Source organism: Melopsittacus undulatus, chromosome 2 (assembly GCF_012275295.1).
Source record: "Melopsittacus undulatus isolate bMelUnd1 chromosome 2, bMelUnd1.mat.Z, whole genome shotgun sequence".
In the NCBI taxonomy this organism is placed as follows: domain Eukaryota; kingdom Metazoa; phylum Chordata; class Aves; order Psittaciformes; family Psittaculidae; genus Melopsittacus; species Melopsittacus undulatus.
This window is the reverse complement of record NC_047528.1, coordinates 88574394-88601789: the sequence shown is the minus strand read 5'-3', so window position 1 is coordinate 88601789 and position 27396 is coordinate 88574394. Positions and strand designations below refer to the sequence as shown.

Below are 27396 nucleotides of genomic sequence, written 5' to 3'. Positions count from 1 at the left end.
GATCAGGGGTCTGGAGCATCTCTCTTGTGAGGAGACATCATGGGAGCTGGGCCTGTTTAGTCTACAGAAGAACAGACTAAGAGGGGATCTTACTAGTGTGTATAAATATCTCAAAGGTGGGTGCCAGGAGGATGGTGCCAGACTCGTTTCAGTGGTGCCCAGTGACAGGACAAGGAGCAATGGCCATAAACTAAAACACAACAAGTTTCACCTCAACACAAGGAAGAACTTTATGTTGAGGATGGCAGAGCACTGGAACAGGTGCCCAGGGGGGTCGTGGAGTCTCCCTCTCTGGAGACATGCAGGGCCCGCCTGGACATGTTCCGGTGTAACCTGCTCTGGGTGGCTCTGCCTTGGCAGGGGTTGGACCGGATTATCTCCAGAGGTCCCTTACAACTCTAGCGGTTCTGGCTGGCCCCTGTGCGCCTGCCACGCCTCAGCCACGCGGTGAAGCCGTCCCCGACCGCCGCGGTGCCCTCCCCGTGATGACGACCCAAACGCGCGACGGGGCTATGAGTGACGCCATCAGCCGGCGCTCTGCACGGTTCACCGCGGTGGGGACCGGACGGCCCGACCGGGGTGGACGGGGACAGGGATAGGGATTGGCCATGGCTCCCGCCGCCGTGCAGCCGCCCGAGATCCAGTTCGCTCAGCGGCTGGCAGCAAACGAGAAGCGCATCCGGGACCGCGCCTTGAAGAAGCTGCGGGGCTACATCAGCGTCCGGACCCAGCGCGCAGCCGGTAGGGCCCGGCGGGGTCGGGCGGCGCGGTCAGGCATGGCCCTGCCTGGGGGCGGTGGGGCAGATGGGGACCGCAGTGGTGGGGTCCCGGCGGGGCTGTGCCGGTGCCGTCAGCGGCGCGGCAGGCTTGAAGCGGCGGCCCCGCAGGTTGGCGGGGGGTGGGGAAGCACGTGGAGCGGAGAGCCGGTATCCCGACCGGAGCCCTCATTGACGGGCCGCCACCTGTGGGGTCTTCAGAGGATTTTTAGGGTTTGGTTTTGGTTTGGGGGACGGTAATTTTTTACGCATTTTTCATTGTAGGAAGTATTTGTCTCGGTGACACCGCAAGCGCCGCACGCTGCCAGCAGCCCTTAGGGCAGCCAAGGGCTTTAAGGATACACGCCCATAAAGTTTCCCCTTGTTGGCCGCGGGCAAGCCGGGGCCCAACAGCGGTTCAGGGGGCTGGAGAACTCGGGATGGGGTGGGCTTTGCTGGCAGCATTAACATTGCCGGGATCGATGCAGTGTAGCTTACGCACTCTCCTTCCAGGAGCAGAACCTAAATGCACTGAGCTGATGCAGACTGAACCCAGCCCAGTACATGGAGCATAGCGTTTTATTTTCTGCGGTGCTGCTTGGTGGGGTGATGGCTGCCTGTTTCTGTGACAGATATTCAGGAGCATTGAAGGGAATTGAGAAAAGCCCAGGAGTGTTTCAGCATTTGTACAATTGCAGTCAGTTTGCTGTTACCTGTTCAGTTTATCTGGGTAACCCGTTACTTCCACATTCATGGTATGAAAAGGTTTTCTCTATCAGGGTTTATAATCCTACTTGGAGCTGTGTATTGTAATTGTAGAACCAAGAGTCCAGTGCATGGAGACTTCAGTAGTGTACCTGGAGACAACTACTGTCTAGCTAGGCCTCTCTGAAGCTGCCAGCACCAGAAGGTGCCTTCTGTGCACCCTCTCCTTATGGACACTGGTTGTAGGAGACTTATGAATCATAGCAATGTGTGAATGCATGGATCCAGTTCAGTAAACCTTCCTGTTGGAGTGATAAGGAGCACAGTACAGAGATGTCCAAGCAATTCTGTGATGTTTCTGGACTGCTTTTTTGAGCATGTTATGTTGCAAGCTGGACACAATATGGGAGAAAAAACTGGTCATGAGCATATGCAGGTACTGTGACTGACCCTAGTAAACATTCCCACAACATTTGAGAAATGTATGGAGGTTTATGCATACACACTCCTTTGGGTTTGAAGAAGCCAGTCTAAACTTGGCACCCCAAGAACTAGACTGAAACTGGAATGCTGGTCAAACCTGAGTTAATTCCTTGAAAAGATGCTGAGAAATAGATGTTGTTTCTTCCCTTTACCCTCTTCCCTTTCCAAATAGTATTTGATCCATTAGCCACATTTGACAGAAGGAAGAGCACGTAAGAACAGGGTCAAGCCAGAGAGCCAAATACCCCATTGTCCCATTTCTGACAGTCGCTATAGATCTGGGGGTTACCTGGGGACTAATAAGAGCAAGTGAGTGTGTTTTGTATTCTTCCCAGAATTTTCTGAGCCTCCAGCTATTTTTAGCTTTGGAGACTTCCTAAGCTGGACGTGGCTTCTGCATGTTCAGTAGTGCTCTGTTCTTCTCTCATTGCAAAGTGCGGATTCCTTTAGGTTTGTGGAAGTAGCCTACCAGATGGACAGGAGTGCTCTAACCAGGCGAAGGAGTTGCAGGTTAAGCTGATGCCTTGAGATAACAGAAAATAACCACAGGGAAATTGTCAGTTGGGATGTGAAGCTTTTACATGTTGCAGTCAGCCTACCGTGAAGTGCAGATGAGTAGAAAAAAAGGGTGACTAATTTCCAGAGCTCTTAGATTTACTTATTATTACATACTATTCAAGCTAATAATATTAAAACAAAGGTCACCTTCTCTGGACTTGGAGAAAAAGCTGCATGAAAATACTTTGGTGGAAATGTGGGTTTGGTTTTGTTTTTTTTTTCTTTAATTTTCATTCTGACTTCTTTACTGTAGGTGGTTTCAGTCAGGAAGAACTGCTGAAAATATGGAAAGGCCTGTTCTATTGTATGTGGATGCAGGATAAACCTCTGCTGCAGGTATAGTAACAGGTTTTATATTTGCTTGAGCGTGTCTTTTCTAAAATACACATTAGGCAAATACTAATTGAGAATAGTGAAAATTACCATAGTGAGTTTTACTCATTTTTTTCTTACCCTGCTGCCCTTAATTGGCATGTGCAGGAGAGGTGACTGCACCTGCATGACCCTCACCACGTGGACAGAATGAATGGCATCAGGTTTGGAGTCACCCGCTGAATGGCAGGTGTAGCTGTTTACCTTCCAAAACCAGAACTGAAATATGTACCATTGTCAAGTACATTGATTTGGTGGAAATAATACAGTGATAGCAGGTTGCCCTTATTTGCAACTACCGTGTATGTGCAACCTTTGGTTAGCCTAGTTTGAAAGTGTCATACTTCCCTTTCTTTATTAGTTTGGTACCACTTCCTCTCCACTACCCCAAACTTTGTCTCCAAGACTGACTTTAGTCAACTACCAGCAGTTTTTCTCCCTACTTTAAAAAAATACCAGTTTTGGAGTCCCAGATCTTAGTAACCTCACTTCACCAGTTTTCAAATCACTTGTCTGTTTGCATGAATGTGGTTTCTCTCACACACAGCACAAAGACCTCCACCTAGAATTACGCTATATGAAAGAGTACCCCTGAAGCTTTACATTATTTGCTAATTCAAGCACATAGGGTTTTTCTCCTCCTAATTTAAATTTTGTCGGCTGTCAAAAAGATGATTTATGCAGAGATCTGGCAAAATAAACAGGGTTTGGTACCCCTGAATCTTCAGTTACAGCTGACCTAACCTCTGTGGGAGGATAACTGCCATACTAAAGTAGCTGTTAGGAGAATATTCTTCATTTTTAAGGATGTTTCATGATATTCATACTTCTTGCTGGTTTCTGGTTGCATGTTTAGTGAGACCAAGTTCTGAAATGTGCTATACTAAATGTATTTATTTACTTTAGGAGGAACTTGCAAACAATATCTCACAGCTTATCCACTCAATTGAGAATACAGAGACCCGTAAGTGCTATTTCATTATCTAATGCTTTTTAAAGAACTTTCATCTTGGATGATTTTGAGGCTATTGTCACAGTACCAGAGTAGAGAAAGATAGATACAGGTGCTGCTTTGGATTTTTTTTTCTTTGCTTTTTGTCCAGCTGGTGTGTGTGATTGCATTAAGAGAAGCATGAGATGCAATTTGTGGTTGTTGCAGGAGAAGAGTTGTATCTCCAGGGTGATAAAGATGAGACTTTGCAGGGTGTGTAGCAAAGTAAACTTGTCCCCTTACTTTGCCATTCTGCATAGATTTACGTGTTGTGTGCATTGCCTACTCAAACCCAGCCTTGTTTTGTGAGCTATTATGCACCTAGTGCTCAAAATGCACTTGAAATAGAGCATTCAGTCAATGCCAAAATTTGCATGGGTAGAAACGAGTGCAGAATGTATATTTTTATTTGTGCATATATAACACAAAATAGATACAAAGCTAGTCCTGTGATTACATATCTTTAAAAGTGGCTGTGTGCCTTTCCTTATGTGCTGAAGTTTAATTGACATGTCCTTGTACCTGTCTCAAGCATGTCTTTCCAGAGCAATATCCTTGTCACTAGGCAAATCTCTTGGGGAATGCATCCCTTTCTCATATTGAAGTAATTTCTTGAGATTCTTCTAGGTTAGCAAAATAAACCATTGTGCCAGACATGCAGGGATTTTTTTCTTACTCTCTCACAGGACGCCTGTTCATTCAGACCTTTTGGCAAACTATGAACCGTGAATGGAATGGGATAGACAGTCTGCGTCTTGATAAGTACTATATGGTAATTCTCTGTTGTAGCTGGTTTATGCAAGAAAAGGTGTAGCCATCGTGTGCTAAAAGGCTGCTTTGTGCACATGCATTTATGTATATTGCAAGAGAAGAAAAGTGATCATCTTCTTTATGCATTGCAAGAGATACTTGTTTTAAGGCTTTCACTCACCACTGCAAATCTAAAGCTGATAATGGTATATGTCATGTTGCAAGTGCTTTCATAGAATAACTTGTTTGCCTTTCTTTATAATATAGTGATGTTTCTCATTTATTTCTATACAGAATATAAATACTGTCTCAGAGGATGCTGCAGCCACATCAGTTACTTAGATCAGACTTTTTTATTACTGTTTATAAATTAGTTATCACTAGAACCCAAACTTTCTGCCACCAAAGTATTCACTGTTGTACATTCAGCTATCAGAATTCTTTCTATAGGAAACACTGTATTAAAAAAAAAACAGTAAAATCAGTGAGAGAAGAATTCTAAAAGACCTACTTTAATAAACTAAACAATCACATTAATTTCTTTGAAAGAAGTTAATGGCAGGCACATTCACTGCTGGTTTTTGTTTCTCAATGAATTATTTTTGGCCTGGTGGGCCCATGACACTTCAGGCCATCAGGGCAGAAATGCAACATACAGATGGGCTTGTGATCAAGGTGTGGACTTAACAATGGACACTATTGCCCAGGTTATTCACGACTGTGAAACGTGCTGCAATTAAGCAAGCCAAACAGTTGAAACCTCTTTGGTATGAAGGATGATGGCTGAAGTACAAATATGGAGAGACCTGGCAGGTTGATTATATCACACTCCCACAACCCACCAAGGCAAGCGACATGTGCTTACCGTAGTGGAAGCAACCACCAGATGGCTGGAAACATACTCTGTGCCCCACGCCACTGCCTGGAACTCTATCCTGGGGCTTGAGAAACAGATTTTGTGGCGACACGGTACCCCAGAGAGAATTGAATCAGACAATGGGACTCATTTCCAGAACAACCTTATGGACACTTGGGCCAAAGAGCATGGCATTGAGTGGGTAATCGCATCCCCTACCATGTGCAGAAATCAGGTCTTTCAGTAAGTGAAGTGTCCTGAGCCAGTTCAGTGTAGCTGTTCTACATACGGCTGTCTCTTAGTACAAGTTTCAAGTAAATAAAATTATTCTTATCACCTGTCCCATAGTGTTGTCTGCAGTTTAAGCTGTGAGGTTTTTTTTTAGATTTGGCAGCACTTAATGAAGAAATGAGGGTGATGGTTGAAGAGAAAGCTGTATAGTAGAAATGGTCATGAATTTTTCTGGACTTATGGTATGAAAATAGTTTAATGTCTTTTGAGCTTCACAGCATCTTTCTGTTGCTTGACATGATAGACAAGTCTCACAAAATGTTCATATCAGGAAGTTTTCCACCTTGTGCTACAAAGAGGTTTACTAAGTAGTCTGTTCATGTTATAGTCAGTAACTCCTTAATTTTCAAAAACATGTAACATATTTTGTACTTCGCAGCTAATGCGTAAGGTTTTGAGGCAGTCCTTTGAAGTGCTGAAAAGAAATGAATGGGATGAAAGGTAAGCAGATTTCTGAATGTAGTTGCATCATAAAGAAGTTGCCCAGTTTACCTTTATCAAATGTATTTTCATTTAATAGATCCTTTTTCTCCATAAATGGCATTGTTGTGAAGTCTTAGACTAAAGGCTTATTTGTTCTCCATATCACTTATGATAGGTAGTTTAGAAACAAAATTAGGTGTTTATTCTTCATTAAGTTAAATACACACTGCAATCGATAGCTGACATTCACCTAAGCCATTTAGTGCATGTTTCACAGAAAGAGATTGGAGAAAGTAATTCATGTATGCTTATGCAAAACCTAAACATAGGAGCTCGTTGTCTGGTATTCCAAGCAGCCATGAAATCTGAGGGCTCCAGGTGTCTCATGGAGGTTGTTAGATCTGACTGATTTAATGAGGGTTGCTATCAGTGGAATATCACCTGGGGCTTTGGCCTCCCTTTTTCCAGCTTCACTGGGAAGATGGCCTGGAGGCCCTTTGCCACCAGAGACCACAATGTAGAAAGAGAAGATCATGATTCCTTTCTTTGCAGAGTGAGGCAGGTCAGGAGCTGCCTTTCCCTCCTAGGTGAGCCTAGAAGCTGCCTAGCATGTCTTCCGTTTCTCTTTTCTTTTAAAATGCTTTTGAAGAAAAGAGTTTTAAAGTAAAACTGAAATAATCTTTGTGGTTTTGTAATGCTTTAAATTCTCTTTGGAACTGAAGGCGTGTCTTCTGGGCAAAATTTCAGGACGTCCCACAGAATGGTGGAGAGAAGCATGGAATATACAAAGCTTCATTTTGCTGAAAGATAACAAGGATAGGCCTCAGGAAAAAAAAAAGAAAAAAAATCCCAATTGTTGCTTAAATGCAGCAATGACAGCACGTTTCTGATCCATGCATTCCATCAATATTTGTTAGTACTCCAGAAGTCAGTAACTGAACAGAGCCACAGCTGTACTTGTAGGCAGCTCAGTCTCTTCCAGCTTGAGCTATGGAGATATTTTTTTTTATGCTTAGCTTAGCCCTTGATCTGTTCTTCAGCAAGTGTAATTGTTTTGCTGTAAGAGACAGTGGGTAACATGCATTAAAGAAGGCAAAGTCTGCACAGTTAAAATGAGTTTGAGAAGGATCAGTGTTAACTTTAATCCTTGGGTGAGCATCAAAATGAATATCATTTTCTAAAATGGAAGGTTACAAGGTGTAGCCCATTAGGGATGGATGCACTTGACAGCTGTCTCTTCAGAACACCATGCTCAAATGGCAGAATTCCATCCTCCTACCCATCAATCATACAGCATTTACACCTCGGTCCAAATTGGGTGTGAATTTTAAAACAGTGATTTTCATCAAACTGTGTTGAGTGGATTGTCTGATGCTACAATATAATCAAGACTGTAAAGAGCTTTATTATGGATAGATTGTTTTTAAAATTTTGCTTTAACGTGGAAATTTGTCTTTTTTATGAGTGTTGGATAATCATCTTAGAACTGATAAAACTGAATGACTGAAGTTTGTTTTCAAAGCAAATAAGACATGAGCAATTGAATATGAATATCTTGTTCTTTTTCTCTTTTTTTTTTGCCTTTTTTCCCCCTAGTCTAACTGAGCTATTCCTGCAGCTACAAATGAAAGAAGTTATGGATCCTGACAGCAGTGCTCCCATTGGGATAAAGTTACATTTCATTGATATCTATCTGGATGAATTGGCTAAAGTTGGTGCAAAGGAGGTTAGAAAATACGTTGTCATTTTCTTTCTGATTAATGTTGACTGTGGCATGCAACATTTTAGAAGAAATACAATTTTTAGATTCTGTAGGTTTTTAAGTTTTAAATGTATCAAAGCAACATTGAATAAGTGTGAAGAAGTGACTTATTGCAATTTATGCATTTACTTTTATTCATAGGGTACAGTGTGAATATAGTCGTTTCTCACAAGCTCCTGAGAACTCTCCTGAGTTCCTGTTATAGTGCTCCAAATTAAGGTTGGAAATAGCAATAGAAAAGTGAGGCCATTTTCATTTGTTTGTTTCAAGAGAAAGGATTTAACATTTTTTCCCTTGTGTGAACATGTTTGGCAGTCTTTGCTTTTGCAAAAACTGACAAAGCCTGACTGTGTAACACCTAATAGTGGAAGAAAGTGTGCTTTCAAAGTTGTCTAGTAATTTGCATATTGTCAGCTTCAAATCTTGTTGGCTGTGCATTGAGCAATTTGCCCTCTGCATCCAGTTGTGCATTTTGCTAATGACAACTGTCTTTCTCTGCTGTATATCATGGTTTCAGTTGTGTTCAATTTTGGTTGATGTTACTGTGATGCAGGGTTTTGCAGCAACTGAAAGGCTGTTAACTGCAGCTGTCGCTGAACTTCCTCCAGTTTCTGCTGTTACTCCACTAGGGCGAGCTACTGCTGCCCCACACTTCATTCCAGGCTTCTGCTCATTTGCCTCCTCTTGTTTCTGGCATCTGATGCATCTCCTAGCAATGGGCGAAGCTGTTTGCAATTTTCTATGTGTATCCTTTGCAGCCAGTATTGAAAGCTTTTGTGTTTCTGGATTGTGAAGTGTGAGGGAGAAGATGTCTGCACAAGAGAAGTGCTTGCACTTGGAGCCCAAATAATGTATAAAGCTCCACAAGCACAAAACCGGGGTTGAGTCAGTCACAGAATACATGGGGAATTAGTCCCTTGACTATATGAAATCACAGCTGATACTCATGAGTTGAATTTAGGGAAGGACTTTTGTCTTTAGTGCTGCTGTAGCTGACAGTATCTTGGCGCACACAGTCCAGTTAAGAGAAACCCAGATCTTATTCTTTGTGATAGCTCACAAAATTCCTTTTCTCTGCCTCATATTTCCACATCTAAAATAAGAAGCTTTGTTGAATTTCTGTGCTCAGTAGATTAAAGTCTGCAAAGCAGTCAATATTTTTATAATGGTTCCAGGGACTATCTGGAAGTTAGTGGTAGCAGTGATAACAAGAACTCTCACTGGATACTTTTGTCAGTTGGAAGTAGATAGTATGCTGAAAGACTTTGATTTAACTTCTTGAAGAAGATTCCCCTATACCAAACATTCAAGGAATTTGATTGTACGCATACAATACTTACTATACTCTTTTTTTCTTTTGAATCATACAGCTTACAGCAGACCAGAATCTCAAGTTCATTGAACCTTTCTGCAAAATTGCTGCCAAATCAAAGGAGTAAGTTTCATGAAAACATAAATATTTTTCTTAAGAATTAAGAAATTCTGCATGTACACATGGTAATAAATGGATCAAAGAAGAGTCATAGTATAACTTCAGAATGTGGAGAAAGAATGATATTTTACTAACAATGTACATAGTCATTTGAAGATAACTTGCATTTATCAAAGCTGTAAATAATATTCATGGATTTATAAGAACTATATTGATCTCGGTTGGTTTTGTCTGGTTATTTTTTATTAAATATGCATAGATCAGCTGAGCTGGTTAGATTCTTTGTTGTTGCAGTGTAATATAGCGCATCATGTAAACACAGTGAAATTTGAGGGGGAGGTATTGGCAGGACACTGTTTGGATTAAAGGACTTACACTTAGGAAGTAACAGGTTCACTTTACCCATCTGGAGAGCTATATGCTCTTCCACTTTTTTTACCCATTTTCCCTGTGCCCCTCAAATTTCCATTTCTTCATGTGAGAGGGGAGGTTGTGTATGCTTTTGCCTTTCAACTCTCATCTCTGCTCTCTTGTAACACAGTCGATGTGTGCTGCATGCCATAGCCACTGGTATCTTTGAGATCATTGTGGATCAGTCCCCCTATGCCATCGAGGACCTGATGAAAGAACTGGATAACAACAGTGATGAGGAGGATGTGTCTGAAGAAGACAAACAGGAAAATGAAGAGGTGCTTAAAACCAAAGGTGAGATGGAAGTTCTAAATTGCCTTAGTAACACTTGCTAGGACTTAAATGTCTGTGTCTTAAGAATACATTTATGCTCTGAACCACTCAAGCACATTCAAAGTATTGGAGGAATAATTGTGTTTTCCGTTCGTATGTGCTTAAACAAAGTGACTCCAAAAGAACATGGAATCATAGAATGGTTTAGTTAGAAGGGCCCTTAAAGATCATATAGTTCCAACCCCCCTGCCATGGGCAGGGTCACGTTCCACTAAACCAGGTGGAACATGTCACAAAAATCAGTGTTCTCTGTATTTCTGCAACAATGCTAGATGATAACCTAGTCTGGTTTTTGGCTCTTGGATATCCATAACATTTTTGAAGAAGATGAGATTTTGGTGTTCTGTGGAAATTTTAAATAGAAAAAAAAAAAAAAAAAGAAGCTGAGCGGGAAGATTTTCGATTCAGATACACTCTGGTACAGAGGGAAATTTTTAAAAGGCACTTAGAGAATCCCACAGTTGTGTATTGCATAATGGTGACATAAAATAGTTGAAACAGTCCAGACTTCATAAGAGCACATGAAAAATGTACCTGCTATTCTGTCTGTTAGAGTAGTGCATGCTGTCTTGGTTTGACAAAGTGATACCAAGTTCAACTGTTCTGTTAATGAAGCAGCCATCTCAAGCTATCTCAGACAAACCATTAATACTCAGTTTTGTTTTTTTTTATAATAACAGGCAGATGTTTGTCAAGAAAATCAGCACAGAGCTCTGAAAAAACAAAGGATATTAATAAAAATACAGGTGGTGGTATTGGGACTGTTCTTCAGGTTTGTGGCTTGTTTGTTTGCTCCATTATGGATACTCCCCCTCTGTTTTCTTTTTTCCCACCCCTTTCAAGAGGTAAAGGGTGTTAATCAGATAAACATGTTACAAAATTTTAATCTTCTTCTGCTTTAATGTAAGGTGGTATTTATGTAACAGGTGTACTCTTGAATAGTTTATAAGAAAAAAAATCCATGTCTAAATTCTGAATTCTTCTTTCCTCTCTCCCATACCTTCCTCTTTCCAATCCTCCCTTCCTGTTTCAAGAGTTCAAAAATGTATGGTAAAATCGAAGTCATCGTGGGTGTTGAAGGATTCTACATAAGTTTCATTGACTATAAGAGAGAGGGTAATATGGTACAGTCAGGGCTTTTTTAGACTCATTTCCAGTGCAGTATGTTTTTGACAGACCCACCCATCAAACACACATGCAGGTAGATACACTTCATGCATCTGTGTCTTTCAAGCAAGAATTAGGACATGATACATTTTAATTCTGATATTTACCTAAATATTTGATGGAGTTCAGAAGTTGGTTGGCTTCTCTCATGTAAGAATGAAGGTTAGGAACATTTGAGAAAGTGATATACTGACTTCAGCTGATCTGTTAATGAAGCAACCATCTGTAAAAGTCAGTATACATGTGTGAAAGGGGAGTAAATATCAACAGAGAAAAAGTATTTGGGATTTAAAGGAAGTGGCTGTTTAAAGGATATGTAACACTACTTGAAATGTCGATGAGTTGCAGCGGGTTATCTTGCATGAGTAAGCTAACAAAAGCTGTATCACCCTTTCCTCCAACAGTTTGATTACAGAGCTGTTGCTGACAAACTCTTTGAATTGGCGAGCAAGAAAAATACACCTTCCCTTAACAGAAAGCGTCTGTACAAGCTGGTCAAAAAGTGAGTTCTGTTGAAATACGCCTTGCATGTGCCACCTTGTCTTGAACAACTTTTCCTCTGCTTTCTGTCCATCCTCCACCCACCCTGTGACAGTATCACTAGTGCAGCCTTGTCTCACAGCCCTGAATAACATGCATAAGGTGCCTGAAGCCTGTGCTACTGTTACTCCGTGGTACTAGACAACTGCAGCTACCTGAGGTGTGTCCACATTGGGTGGATTTGGACTGCAGGATTGCGTGTGATGGGAGAAGTATTACAGATAAGGGAGAAGTTAAATTGCTGTTTTCTCAGTACTTTGGTTTAAATTTGTGGATTTCTGAGGCCTGTCTCCGCTGGGCTGAACTCTTTGTAATTTCCTGAGTAAAATATATTGTTCCTCTTCTGACAAAACCATAATAAGTACAGTGACACTATGTTGCTTGTGTTGTTATTGGTGCTAAACCAATAATGCTGATTTGTTTTTCCTTCTCTCCTTTCCTCCCCACCTCCAGGTTCCAGGACTTAGCAGAAGGTAAGGACTTGAGCAGCATACAGAGGCAGTAGTCTCTTTCCATTAAAGGATATATAATGAATCTTTTTTTTTTTCCTTTTTTTCTTTTCTTTTTTTAATTTGTATTTCAAGAATATTGATTTTGGAGGCTTTGTGGATTTTTGAAATCTCATTAAGACACATTACATTTTTTTGCTGAGATGGCTAAATCCCCTTCACAATTTGAGCAATACTTTACTTTGTCCTTAAAACAAAGATTATTATTTTTACTTAAACAAATAGGAACCATTCATTATTTTCTTTTGGGTTGAGGGGCAGCAAGCAGTTGATTTTCTTTCATTGGAAGTTATGCTGTATATGAACATCATAACTGTTCATAGAAATAGAACTATTGGTTTTCAGATACTTTATCCTTCCTCCTCAACAGGAATCTTCCCTCAAGATTTTCCTGAAGATGTTTCTACAGATGAAGATGATGATGAATTCAGCAGGAGAAGGCGAAAGAAAAAAGCTGTCAAGCCTTGGAAGGAAAACAAGATGGAAAAAGTAAAAGGTAAGGCAAGATCAGCCTTTGGAAGAGACACAGACTGCATTCACTCATATAATTTGGCAAAGTATCAGATACAAGCTGTTCTGAAGAAGACAAACCTGTTGTTCAGGATGTGCTGATTTGTGTCACATTGTGATGAAGGTTAAATGTGAAACGAAGGTCTCTTTGAAAGTAGTGAGAGTTTTGTTAACAATTTTGAGGTAAGCATTACCTCAATTTTAATCAAAAAAGCAGAACTGGAAGCAGTTGTTTGCATTGCTCCACTGAGCAGTTCCATTTATTGCATGAGAACAGAAACACATCTGTCTTCTTAAAGTAGGATGATTGTTAGAATGTAGGAATTTGGGGCTGTTTCTGGAAAGGTGAAGAGTTACTAAGAACCAAGTGCAAGTATCTCTAGCATTATGGCTTGTATTGACATGTCACAAGCCAAACCATACACAAGTATATCACCAAACTACTGAACCGTTGAGCTGTCCTTCTGATGATCTTAACAGATGGGAGTAACAACTTTTTTCTAGCAATATGGCTATACAAAATAAGGTTACCTAGAAATAGCTGAGATGTTAGCTGTGATAAAGCAAGATCGGCAAAATATAAATTAGACCAGATGTCAGAGGACTGCAGTGTCCTGAACAGCTGTAACAGTAAAACACTGAAACACTTGTGCTGGCTGGTAGGAGGAAACTAATACACCTGGTTTAGAAGAAATGAAAAATTTTTAAAAAGGGGAAAAAATAGGATAAAATTCAGTTGTTGTATCTTTGTGTTTCACATCTGTCTCATATGGCATTCTTTTGGGGATGGATTTAGAGGATGAACAAGAGATATCAAGTGTAAAGGAGGCACCAGTTCCCCAGAAGAAGAGGAAAAAAAGGAAGAAGAAGGACAGCCTAAGTGCTGATTCTGGAACAGCTGATGGAAATTGTGAGGAGGGAGCATCTGAAACATCTGGAACTAATGTTTGTAGCCAGGGAAAAGTGCCAGAAAATAATAAAGAAAGAAAGAAAAAGAAATTGCTAGTAAATGAGGCAAATGAGACCACAAATGTAGCAACTGACACCAGAGAAAATCACAATATCTCTGTGCAAAACAGCCTGACTGACTCAGAACAGAGTAAAAAGAATCAGTTGAAGAAAATTAATCCAAAAGTGCAAAATGTTCCTGTAAAACCACCATGTCAAAACGGACCAGCTAATGCCAGTGAGACAGAGGATGTCAGCCCATCTGTCACACTGTTAATTCCTAAGGTTGTGAAAAAGAAACAGAAAGGTGAGGCTGTCTTGGTGAATAGGGATACCCTTTTGCAACAAAACAACATGAAATCCAACAAGGAGGGCTTGCTGGGGACCCTCTCTGGAGATGCAGACTCTGAATTTGTATCTGCCAGAAAGGTCAAATTGAAGACAAAGACAAAGGTAGTTGGTTTGGAAGGGATGAAAGTTTCCAGCCAGAAAGCAGCAACCTTGAAAAAGAAGAGAAGAGTAAAAGAGGTCCTAAACTCTGTGGAAGCCAATGGAGTTCTGGAGACTGCGTGCAAGAAAAGCAGGCAAGGGGTACGTATATCTCACTCTTTTCTCTGCTGTTCTTTTGTTCATGAACTGTCAGGCTCATTTTCAGATTTGGCTTTAGCTTTTTGAGTGTGGGGCTTAATGGGCAGGCTGCATGTTGATGTCACCATGCATTGTCACCAAAAGAACTCAGTTCTCCAGAAATCCTCCTCCACTGCATTGGTCTTATGCCCTCCAGTGCAATAACGCTAAAGTGTATGCCAGCTACACAGCTGAAATAACTTGTCTGCACCCTGATGAGCCAGGGAAATGTATTACAAATTCTTCCTTCTTTGATTTGCAGTGACTTTCCTATTTCTGTGTAGAGGTTGCCTTAGACTTCTGTTTTCAGTCATGCTAACTGCAAAATTAACTCCTGAGAGTTAACCATGATGTTTAGCTTCTGTGAGTACCAACTAGGTCTCTCAGTTGTGGCAATATTTACTGAAGCCACATATGGTAAGCTTTGAGCACTGATTGCTGTACCAGGTGTAGTTAACTACAGTACTTCTGTACTGACAGCATTTTTTCCTTTTCCTCCTTTACAGGAAAGCAGTGTTGCTCTCTCATCATTAAAGAAAAAGAAAGCAAAACCAGGAAGTGATTTTGTAAAATTTGAAAAAACAACATTGCCAAAGGCGGTATTCCTCAGGAAAGCAAGAATCGCCATCTCTTCCACCGGGGCACCCATACAGGTAATATGGTCACACAGAATCACAGAATCCCAAGGGTTGGAAGGGACCTCAAAAGATCATCTAGTCCAACCCCCCTGCAAGAGCAGGGTAACCTAGAGTACATCACACAGGAACTTGTCCAGGTGGGCCTTGAATATCTCCAACATAGGAGACTCCACAACCCCCCTGGGCAACCTGTTCCAGTGCTCTGTCACTCTTACAGTAAAGAAGAAATCCTGATGTTAAGGTGGAACCTCCTATGCTCCAGTTTACACCCATTGTCCCTTGTCCTGTCACTGGATATCACTGAAAAAAGCCTATCTCCATCATCCTGACACCCACCCTTTACATATTTGTAAACACTGATGAGGTCACCCCTCAGTCTCCTCCAAGCTAAAGAGACCCAGCTCCCTCAGCCTCTCCTCATAAGGGAGGTGTTCCACTCCCTTCATCATCTTTGTGGCTCTGCGCTGGACTCTTTCAAGCAATTCCCTGTCCTTCCTGAACTGAGGGGCCCAGAACTGGACACAATATTCCAGATGCGGCCTCACCAAGGCAGAGTAGAAGGGGAGGAGAACCTCTCTTGCCCTACTAACCACACCCTTTCTAATGCACCCTAGGATGCCATTTGCCTTCTTGGCCACAAGGACACATTGCTGGCTCATGGTCATCCTCCTGTCCACCAGGACCCCCAGGTCCCTTTCCCCTTCACTCCTTTCTAGCAGGTCAACCCCCGACCTGTACTGGTACATGGGGTTGTTCTTCCCCAGATGCAAGACTCTACACTTGCCCTTGTTGAATTTCATCATGTTCCTCCCTGCCCAACTCTCCAGCCTGTCCAGGTCTCGCTGAATGGCAACACAGCCTTCTGGTGTGTCAGCCACTCCTCCTAGTTTAGTGTCATCAGCGAACACAGATGGCAGCTGAGTCTGGCACAGGTCTCTTTCCAAGCCACCAGTCCCAGCAGATTGCATGACCTCCTTTTTACTGTCTTTTCCACTCTGCATTAGTTTCCTAACACGAGCAGATAAAAATGGAAGTGCTGTTGCATTTTCTTGTAGACAGAGTCACACATAGCTCCAGAGTTTCAGAAAATGAAGGGAAGGCATTTTTAAATCTCTGCGTCCTTCCCCTGTTTTCAAAAATGCCTTCTTGCTGTAAGGACCCCATTCTGAACCTGCTCATTTCACAGGAAGCAAAAGCAAAAACTGACTTTCAGTCTTGCTAAGGGACTTTGAGCCACAAGGGACTTTCTTCCTATTTTTGGAGGCTGGCAACATTATAGGGCTTCAAAATACTGCCCTCTTTTCTAAACCTTTTAAACACATATCTTTTCAGTCATAGAATCATAGAATCATATAATAGTTAGTGGGGCCAGTGTATTTAATACATTTAATACATGTATCTTCATGTTGTTGAATCATGTAATGACATTAAGGAGAGTATGTAATTTCTCTATAAATGGAATATGTTTGCTCTTGGTTAGAAAAGCAGTGCTGTCTTAGTAGGGTCAGTGCTAGATGACTGGGGGAGTTTAAATAAATGAAGGAAGTGTAGGCTGCTTTGCATTGGTTTTGTTAGGGTGCAGGTAATCATCTTCTTTCATGTCTGTATTTTACTTTACAGCTGAACAAGCTGCAGTCATCCAGCTCCAAAAGAGTCACGTTTGGCTTGAATAAGAATATGACTGCTGGTGAGTCTAACACATCTGTGTGTCTCTACAATCTCTTGTAGCTGATGAAGGGGGAAGCTTTATGCACTCATACATAGCTATATTCCTCACCTCTCTAGAACAGGATGATTCTGATCCTTTTTTGTCTCAATATTTGTATACAGTTTATCAATCATCCTTCAGTTCCTGTCCAGAGGAGATGGTAAAGTGAGAACATTTGGCCCAAGAACTGGACTGGGCATGATTCCAGGGTGCTGCATTACAGACTTGTAGAAAACAGGGATAGAAAACAGTGCAGCAGAGCAATAGACTCATCTACTTGAGCTGCCTCTTCTGCAGGGTTCCTCTTAGAGAAACACATGCACTTCACAGTCTTAATTGCTTACTTCTGTTTCCCAGGACAAAGGTTCTGATACGCTCATAAACTCAGGATGTGTAATAGCAAAGTTTCAGTTTTGTCTTGGCTGCCTGTCGTTTATTAAAGGCAATGAGTAGATAAAGTCACTTCTCGTCAGGATCCCACATGTAAGCAGAAGTGTCTTCCCTGTTAAATAAATGTCTTGCTCAATAGCATAAAAGTATGCCATGTATTCATTTAGCTATTTTTCTTTTAGCTTTCTAAGGTGTGCTATAGGCCAAGTTCAAATGGAGAGCAGTGTGTTTAGATATGTCTTTATATTAATATATATGTATATATATATAAATATAACCAAGAATCTGTAGAGCAGCGCTGTTTAGCAGTCAGAGAAGAGATACTTCTTATCCATTGTCATCTTTTAAACTCAGGTGTGGTGTTCTTCAGGATAGCTGTAACACTTGTTACTGAAGAGTAGGCCCAGACTCTCCAGTGATCTGAAACCATGGGGAATAGTTCACAGCCTCTTTGTGGATTGCAACAGACCCCATTCTCAAAGGCAGTCTGCTAAGAGGTGTACTTCACCACCATCTCTCCATTTTTTTTGGGCTATCTTAGGTTTCTGATCCTTATTGATGGACTTAAGGATCTTCAGCAGACTTCCAGGATTGGGCAGTTCCACTTTGATTGATGGGCCCAGTTATTCCAGGAGTTGTATTTCTTTTAACTTGTTGCTTTTTTTTCAACAGAATTTAAAAAGACTGACAAAAGCATATTAGTGAGCCCAGAAGGACCCTCCCGTGTGGCTTTCAATCCTGAACAGAAACCCCGTCATGGGGTGCTGAAGTCACCTGCAGGCACTCCAGCAGGAGAGCCTCATGTGAAGAAACCATTGACTGTATCGGCTAAGAAAAGACCAACTGCTATGGACATATTTTAGACCAACAGATGTGGCCTACTTTTGTACAGGGCATTTTGCTAACCTAGAATGTTCTCTGGAAGTATTTTGAACTTCTTTATTTTTTTAAGTTAATACAGATTGTATATACAAAATTCTGATTGTGACCTGGGTCATTGCTATTTTAAAATCACTTCAGCTGTATCTTGGAATACGTGTTTTATTTACAGAAAAGAAACAAAACCCAGTCTCTGGTCAGGTTTGGTCTACAAAAAATGCGGTCTCTGCCCATGTGATTTCCAAGAGACTTGTTCATTTAATTAAGGAATGTTCAGGGTTTTATTGTTCCAGTGGCTGGGGTTTTTTTCAGCCAGTCTAAGAAAACTTGCGCTTCATGCTATTAAATTGTCTTTCATTGGATGGGGTTGAAGAGGGAAAAAGACAATGTAATTTTACACATACTCATGTATTTTAAAATTTTTACCCACTGTTTTCCATGTGTTGCCCTTGGCATCCTGTTAATTCTTCTGGAAGTAATGATTACCTCAAGTCTCTGTTTAATAACAGTTGGATTTGGGAGTTTTACAGGTAGTAAGCCAAGCTTTCCCTTCCCTAGGATAAGAAATGTCTCGCTGCTCAAGTGGTCACTGTTGTAAATAAACCTTCACAGCTGGTTGCCTGCTGTGTAGGGAGCAGTCACCACATTATTTTCAGTAACACAAGTGCCAAAGCTGGCTTACACTTGACATATTGTAAGCTGGCTCCTTTTTACTGTAACCGAAGTAAGACTTTCACACAGGAGAAATGTTTGTTATTTCCAGGTCTTCCCACACCCCCACTGCTGTCTTTCCTGAAGGTCTGACAAGACTCCTAATTTTCTACTTTAGCAGCTGTTGTTATCACATGTTACCAGAACTCAGATCTCATTCAGTGAATGAACCTCTGATTGTACTGAAGTCAGCTAGATTGGTGCAGTGTGTCTTCTGTTCAGACACACATCTCTAAAAGCTTTGGTGTCTCTCAGTACAGGGTAAAACTTTACAGCCTGGGCAGCTTGTTTTTGGTTTTGATGTAGATCCAGAATAATTCTTTCTGCAGCATTTCCTTGTGTTAGTTTTTTATTTGGATATTTTATTACTACAGCATATGTTTTGTTTTTTCCTTGCTTCTTTGGTAAAGAATGAGGTATGTTTCTGTGAGAGACCATTAATGTATTCTGAGGGGGAACTGTGAGGATGGAGGGAGCAAATGCAACTAAAAACATTTTTGATACTACTGGAAAATTTGAAATCTTTATTTGGAAGTTTTGCTTATGTGAATGAGGCAGAGGCTTTGCCGCAGGTATTGGCGTTACACCTCAGCTTCAAAGCACAACCTGGTGCCAGAGAAAAGCTATTCATGAAGCTTCCCATCAGATATTTCTGTGACCCTGTAAGAGACAGGGTAGGCCTGCTTCATTATCATATCTTCCAATAACTGGTGAACATACAGCTGCTTCAGCCAGCAAAAATAAATTTTGTGACATAATATATATGCATATTTTAGCACTACTTCTTACCAGTCCTTGATGCTCCTTTAATACTCCTCATAAACAACTGGATTAAAACTGCTCTTTTAAAACTTCTAGCTCATCTAGAATTTCTTGAAAACACCCATGTACTTGCAAATTGCAGGTTGGTCTCAGTTGCTCAATTGTAATCTCTGCCAGTTCTTGCACTACTTTTGCAATGGTTCATTTTCCACCAGAAAGTCATTTTGCTCTTGTCTTTTCTCATTTAAAGTGAAGGACTGAATTTCATTTGGTTTTGTTTTAGCTTGTATTGGTTTGATTGATCAGTAAAGAACTCTGGAGAATACATCTGATAAAATTAATAATACTTGCTATTTGAGCAATTATTGGTTTTTATGTTTTTAAAATATTTCATTGTATATTAGCATAATGGATTTCTTTGACAAGACAATGATAAGTAGGATTCAACAGACTGTTCAATATGTTGTAATGTTCATCTTGTACTGTGAGTGAGAAGTGTCTTGTGGAATATGCGTAAAAGCATTTGTATGTGCATGGTTGTTAATGCCATAGGTTGAAGATGCCACGTTATTCCAGGGGTACAGTTGCAATCAGAAGGTGGATCTGGGGTGTGCATTAAAATCCAGGATCAGGACACACTGGGGTTTGGTTTTGTTTTTAATACATATAACGTATTATGAAAATGTATTTAAATGGTTGTCTGGATCTTTTTCTATTGCTTGTGGATCCATTGAACCTGTTGTTTGTCCAATTATTTTGTTGCCCACAGTGCTAAATGGAGAGGGCAAAAATGGCAGTCAGGTTTTTATCTGAGATTTTTGTGATGTGATTGCTTCTTGGGATTCATTCATAAGCCATCTGGGCCATGAAACTGGTGGGATCTTTTGTAATTATACATATGTAGTATGTATTGTCTTCAGTGGTGTCTGGAATTTCATTCAGGACAACTTTACAAACAAAACCCAAGCATTGTCAATGCATTTTAATAGTTGTTGGGTTAATCAGTTATTGGGTTAAATATAATACATTACCCAAAATACTTGGTAATGACAATTCCAATAAACATTGAAGACAAAAACTCAAAAAAAGGAGAATGTAACATCTGGGATATTCACTGCACAGACACGATAGTACTGTAAAGACAGAATGTATCCGATAGGAAACAAGAAAAGAAAAACTGATCTGACCTGTTTGATGTCACTTCATAGGTTTTTTCATAGTGTTGTTCCAACTCTAGAGCTGCCAGTCATGGTCTGAGTCAAAGTCAGTGTGACATACCTTTTAAAAAACAGTACTTTGTAATGATTGTCTCTACATTTTTGTCATGAATCTGATCAACTTTATACTTACCAGTCTCTAATAGTTTATAATCCTTTACAGCTTCAAGAGACCACAAAAGCACAAAATGAATACAGCAAGGCAAAAAGTTGACATTATATTTAAAGTATTGGGTATGCAGGATCTTTATAGTCTATCAAAGCTGTGTCACTTGGAAAGCAACAAATACCCTTTTTGTCATTTATTTCCTGTGCTTAGACTTACAGGCAGAAAAAAAATTTCCGTGTGTCATTTTATGTACCTCTGCGACGGAGTTCTTACTACGAACAGAGTGTAATGCTGTGAAGCATTACACCATTTAGTCTAGTCCAATAAACCATCTCTTTGTGGACATTGTATTTTTGGTAAATTTATAAATTTTGGTAAATTTGGGGGCTGGGAGATGGGAGGGTACCATTGTGGAGGGACACCTGAAAGTACAAAGGAAGTTGTTCTTGCATGCATGCATGTGCTTTCTTATTTTATTTTTGTTGTATAAATAACTTAAACTGATGGAGACTCACACATCAGAAGTGAGTAAGGCTGTGCCTGTCCATACACCTTGAGCTTCTGACTTCTGCAATTAGGCCATAGATAGAAAGAGTGCTCAGGAGAAACAACTAGATCACACGCTGTCATTCCTTGACAATTAAAATTGGTAATTGAAGTGATAATGTGGCAAGGTGTCTCCTTCAGAGGTATAATTGTGCAGATGCCAAAGTAGGTAAGAGGTAGACACTGAAAGCTGCTTGCTCATTTGTTAGCAACAGCACACCATATGGAATTACATATGTACAGGAATCCTGCCTAGAGTGCTGCATCTCCATCTTGGGTACTGACAGGCCCCGAAATTGCACAGGATCAATTAAAAAAATTAATCATGTTTTCTTGACAGGCACAGAATTTTCAGAAATACAAAAAAACCAGCTTTATTCAGACAAAGAAGAGTGACCTATCCACAACAGTGGCACTAGTAAAATTGAAACCTAAATCCTCAGGTAAAATGAAAACAGATTACCTTCAGAACAAAATTCTGTGAAAGTGATGTTCTTGTTACATCTTTAAAATAATTCACACATCTAAGTCTCTGCCCATGGCAGGGGGGGTGAAATTAAATGGTCTTTAAGGTTCCTTCCAGCCCAAACCATTTTGTGACTTACTCTGTTTCTAGGTGGTAAGTATATGTTGACAGCCTTGAAAGACACAGTGAAAGCATACTAAATTAAACTAAACTAAGTGCTGCATGTAGGCTTTCGTTATACAGGGTGTCAGGTGGAAATTGCCATTTGTAGTTCAGCCAGGGGAGCAAGATACTGCTTCCTGCCATATTTTCAGCCACCTTCATGCCACCTGAGGAACTTAATTCACTCTGGTGGAATGCTGCACAGCAAAACTTGTAGTGCCTGCCCTCAACTCCAGGGGATCACTAAGATTTGGTGCCCCTTGAGCTTCTTCATGGGCTCCAGGCAAGCAGGTTGGACCTGGATGGCCTTTTCAATGATCCATACTGACTGGTGTTTCCAAGAAAGCAGGAAATACCTGTCCACACAACAGTCTGCAAGGTAACACAAGCACATTTTACATTTTATTTTCACCTTAGAAATCAAGGAGAAATGTAGTGCCTCTTTCACGATTAATATGATCTGTTGTAGAACTGAAAGCTGTACCATAGAAACCCTTTCTGGGGAAAAAAAAAACCCAACTAAAAGTGTGGATTCCATTACTTTAAAAAATATGGTTTTGACAGATAAACTTATTAACATGACCATTCTGTGATCTCTAAAGTAACTTCAGCATATTGGACCAGTCTGCTGTAATCAGGCATCTTTAACGACTGTGTACATGATTATATAAATTCCCACTCAGGTAAGAGAAGGGCTTCTGTAGTCATGTCAGCCAGAAAAGGAGCTTTAAATCCTTCCTAGAGTTAGCTGTGTATTGGCTCCTTTTTGAGACTTAACAAAGAAGAACACTTACTAATAACATTCCTTCAGGATTTGTATGCTGTTCTTCTGAAATACCACATTGTTTTGGATTCAACAGCAGCAGATACTCCTCTAGTTCAGAGCTTTTTCAAAACAACTCCAGTGGCTTCAGCACAAGGCTCCACATAGAATGTGAAACTCAGTGTTGTTACACAGTTCCTAGGCTAAACTGGTCCTTATTTATATTTCTCTTTCAGATATTTGTCTTGCATAATCGAAGCAAAGCCCTGGGAGGTTTGAATTCTGCTCACTGATTTTGACTGTGGGTACAAGTTCTGCAGTCTTGGAAACTCTACTGTTTGCATGCCTGCAATGTTTGTTGCTGAAAAGCTGCCCCTGAAGACTACCAAGACTAACATGATGGTGAATGTAATAGTCAGCACAAAAATGTGCATACAAGGACAGAAAGACAAAAAATTAAAATGAGGGAAAAGACTGAGACTGGGAGTTCGAGATTTTAATGGCAAAAAGGCCAGACTCTTCCGTGAAATCCAGTGAGATTTCTGGGTGTATGATTTCTTAGAATCACCTTCTGCTGTAGAAAGCTTTAGTTTAATGAAGGCTTGGTCAGGCTTCAACCTGGACCCTTCTCTGTGATCTTGCTCAGAGGAGGATACAATACTAAAATATATGAGAGGAAATTTTGCTCTTTACAAACTACAGGGGAATGCGGAGAGAAACCTTGATTACAGAATCACAGAATCCCAAGGGTTGGAAGGGACCTCAAAAGATCACTTAGTCCAACCCCCCTGCAAGAGCAGGGTAACCTAGAGTACATCACACAGGAACTTGTTCAGGCAGACCTTGAATATCTCCAACGTAGGAGATTCCACAACTCCCCTGGGCAACCTGTTCAGTGCTCTGTCACTCTTACAGTAAAGAAGTTCTTCCTGATGTTAACGTGGAACCTCCTATGCTCCAGTTTACACCCATTGCCCCTTGTCCTATCACTGGATATCACTGTAAAAAACCTAGCTCCATCATCCTGACAGCCACCCTTTACATATTTGTAAACATTGATGAGGTCACCCCTCAGTCTCCTCCAAGCTAAAGAGACCCAGCTCCCTCAGCCTCTCCTCATAAGGGAGGTGTTCCACTCCCTTCATCATCTTTGTGGCTCTGTGCTGGACTCTTTCAAGCAATTCCCTGTCCTTCTTGAACTGAGGGGCCCAGAACTGGACACAATATTCCAGATGAGGCCTCACCAAGGCAGAGTAGAGGGGGAGGAGAACCTCTCTTGCCCTACTAACCACACCCTTTCTAATGCACCCTAGGATGCCATTTGCCTTCTTGGCCACAAGGGCACATTACTGGCTCATGGTCATCCTATCCACCAGGACCTCCAGGTCCCTTTCCCCTTCACTACTTTCCAGCAGGTCAACCCCCAACCTGTACTGGTACATGGGGTTGTTCTTCCCCAGATGCAAGACTCTACACTTGCTCTTGTTGAATTTCATCATGTTCCTCCCCGCCCAACTCTCCAGCCTGTCCAGGTCTCACTGAATGGCAACACAACCTTCTGGTGTGTCAGCCACTCCTCCTAGTTTAGTGTCATCAGCGAACTTGCTGAGGGTGCACTCAGTTCCCTCATCCAGGTCATTGATGAAAATACTAAACAGCACTGGTCCCAGCACCAACCCCTGAGGGACTCCACTAGTCACAGACCTCCAGCTAGATTCTGCGCCATTGACCACAACTCTAATCCTACTTCTCTGAGACATAGTTGTGAAACACGTGGAAGTGCCAGAGTTAGGATCTCCAGGGAAGTGAATTCCACAGTCAGTTGAGGGAGCAGATATTATTCCAGTTTTGACCCGTGTTTTTTTAGGCTTTGTATTATGGTAAACATCTGGGAGACATCTGCTATAAAATGAAGGCTGAAACTGTAAACACTTGCATAATCCAATAATGTGTACTTGCCACAGCAAAGTATTGCTACGGCATAATTTTGTTTCTTTAAAGAAACCCTCAAGTCTTTCCCTGTCATTAATCCCTTTGAAAGGAAGAACAGGAATCATTTATGAGGTCTGCACTGCCTTCAAATAGAATGACAGATAGCAGAACATGCCCACTATTTCTTCCTTAGAAATCCACCCAGGAACCCTTTATGGCCAGAGGGGAAGAAAATACTGTTTGATGTTCACAAGCTGCAAAATTGGCCATTGAGGGCCTGAACTCCCAACACAGTTGCTTATCAAGAGCAGGAAATATTGTATTGCATTTTAACATCAGGCACAGGAGTTTGCAGTTGACACTGTTCAGGACTTGCATATGATGCTGATATTTTTACTGATTATTTCTAACCAGCTGTGGACAATGATATTAACTGGCTAAGGAACTTATTATTCCTGCTGATAATGACAGGCAGCTCACTCATCTGCCAGGACCAAATGGCAACTTTTAGGTTTTTTCCTATTTATCTCATGCAATTTTCATATCCTTTCTGTGTCAGTTTAGCTTATTTAAAGGTTGTTGGTTGTCCTGGAGAAAAAATCTTTGCTATAAAACCTACCAATATCTTGCTAGATGTTTTTCACTATGTTGTGATTGTGAGTTTTATGTAAAAAGTTCTCTCTTCTCTCCTTCAATCTCAAAATACCAATTTTAGGAATATGAAAGATCCTCATAAGAAAGAATCTTGTATGAAGCATCTTGTTTTCACTTAGGTGAGAGACTGAAATGAGACCAAAACAACATTCTGTTTTCTGTCTCTCACTTTTCAGAAAACCAAATCCAGATTCTGTGGCTTGCACACAATTGCATTACTCATGTTATGCTAACAGTCTGTAGCCATAGGCTGTCATTTTATGCCTTTTACATTTGGTAGAGTTCTGGGGGACTGTCTATTAATTGCTTGTATTTGCTGAGAGGATCTTGAGCTGAGTTCCAGAAAAGAATTGTTCATCATTCATGTTCCAAGATTGGAAACTAATGATTAATGTTCCACTGAATTTTTGTATCTTTGGCTACTTGTGTGAATTGCAGTTCTGGAGAGGGGAGTAGAGCAGTATTCAGGCTTCTCTTTTTTCTCTTTTTTTAATTTCTTTTTTAGGTACTAATGGGTGCTGAACCAATAAAGTACTAGAAACTGCTAAATCTAGCAAACTTTGGATCACTCTGAAATTCCTGATGAGAATTTGGTATGAAATCCTAGTCCCACTAATGTCTGCTAATTTTATCCTGTATTTTTGTAATAAGAAGGAAAGACCAGAAGACCTTCAGAACCACACAGATTAGCTGTTGCTACTAGTCTCAATGGTCAAAGCTACAAATAGTGGGAAGAATTGTCCCCTAATAACACAGACAAAAGCAAAAACAAATCAGAAAGGAATTTCCAGCCTTTAACAGAACTACCGTATTTCAGACACTTGAAATCTGCCCTCCATTATCACTATTTTGCTAACTAGTGAAATCATGCTAACTGGAAAAATTACATAGTTTGTTTCTAATTTACTGTATTTCATGCAGATGTTTAAAGGTTAATTTAAAGTAGAAAATCTTTTTGTAACCACTGAAAGAAAAGAACACAAAATTACCATTATCCAGATAACAGGACTAGAAATAGATGTGGTATTAGTCAACTTAGCATGTACACCCTGCAGCTTGAACTCAAATGTAAATCTGTTCTGTTTTGAGCACAGCAGTGGCCTGACTTCCCACTGCTTTGTGTGCACATTTCCTCAGGGAATAAGCTGTGTAGGTTTGCCAAGCTATATCCCTCAGCAGTGGGAGCTGAAGCAAGTGACTCATGACTGCAAGATGACAGCATGTGATGCAAGACATGCACAGGACAAACTGCTGAGAGATGCAGTTCATGACTGAGAGGTTTATTCCCACTGCCAGGAAAAGTCCTTGTTCTTTTCCAGCTGTTACCATGTTTTATAAAACAAATACACATCATGTGGCATTTCTGATCCAAAATCTCTATCAAGCAGTTTTCAAGGTTAAATATGAAAAACCAGGCACAGAAATGTCTACGAAGTCAGAATACTAAAAGCAACAGAGTAACACAGATTTCTTCACTCTTTCCCCCCAAGTGCCTTAAAAATGAAGCACAACCAAAATGAAAATATTTGTATGCATTTCTCTAAAGCTGTTATCATGATCACATGCCACGTCATACTATATTGCACTGTAACTGCTTGCATCTCCTATCTCGTTTTTTTTGCCAGAGGTTCAATCTGCTGCTCAAAACACATTGTTGGTAAAGGCTCTGCTGCCTCCTTAATGCTGGTGAATGGTTATTCAAGGATAAAAAAGTGTAACTGGGATTAAACTCCTGATAATAAAGAGGTTCTCCACTATTAGGCAGTAGCCACTAAGTGCAATAGGACTGGATGCTGAGTGTGCAAGCATTAACATTCAGCACAAAACTGCAAGCTAATCCTAAACACTGCAGCTCCCTTAGCCTACTAAAGGAGGCCTTCTGCTTCCTTTTCATCAGCTTCAACCATTTTGTTAAATGGACTCTGGAACCAAAATGGGCAGGCATCAGCACCAGCCAAAATATTTGTGTACAATTACTGGGAATCGTACCAGTGTTAGGGGTGTTTTAGCTTAGAATTTCACAGCAGAGTGGTCTT

The 27396-nt window shown here is 40.8% G+C and overlaps 1 protein-coding gene across 1 annotated transcript; it reads left to right on the top strand.

Annotated features, from left to right (window-relative positions):
* The first annotated feature begins 529 nt into the window (after positions 1 to 529).
* RRP1B (ribosomal RNA processing 1B) lies at positions 530 to 21180 on the top strand. Its single transcript, XM_034059998.1, has 16 exons — positions 530 to 741; positions 2755 to 2837; positions 3780 to 3837; positions 4551 to 4636; positions 6141 to 6202; positions 7781 to 7910; positions 9317 to 9381; positions 9920 to 10083; positions 10803 to 10894; positions 11694 to 11791; positions 12283 to 12302; positions 12709 to 12834; positions 13645 to 14387; positions 14930 to 15076; positions 16682 to 16748; positions 17832 to 21180. Exons 1-16 carry the CDS (start codon positions 609 to 611, stop codon positions 18020 to 18022), a joined length of 2265 nt encoding a protein of 754 aa, XP_033915889.1. The 5' UTR covers positions 530 to 608; the 3' UTR covers positions 18023 to 21180.
* The last annotated feature ends 6216 nt before the right edge of the window (positions 21181 to 27396 follow it).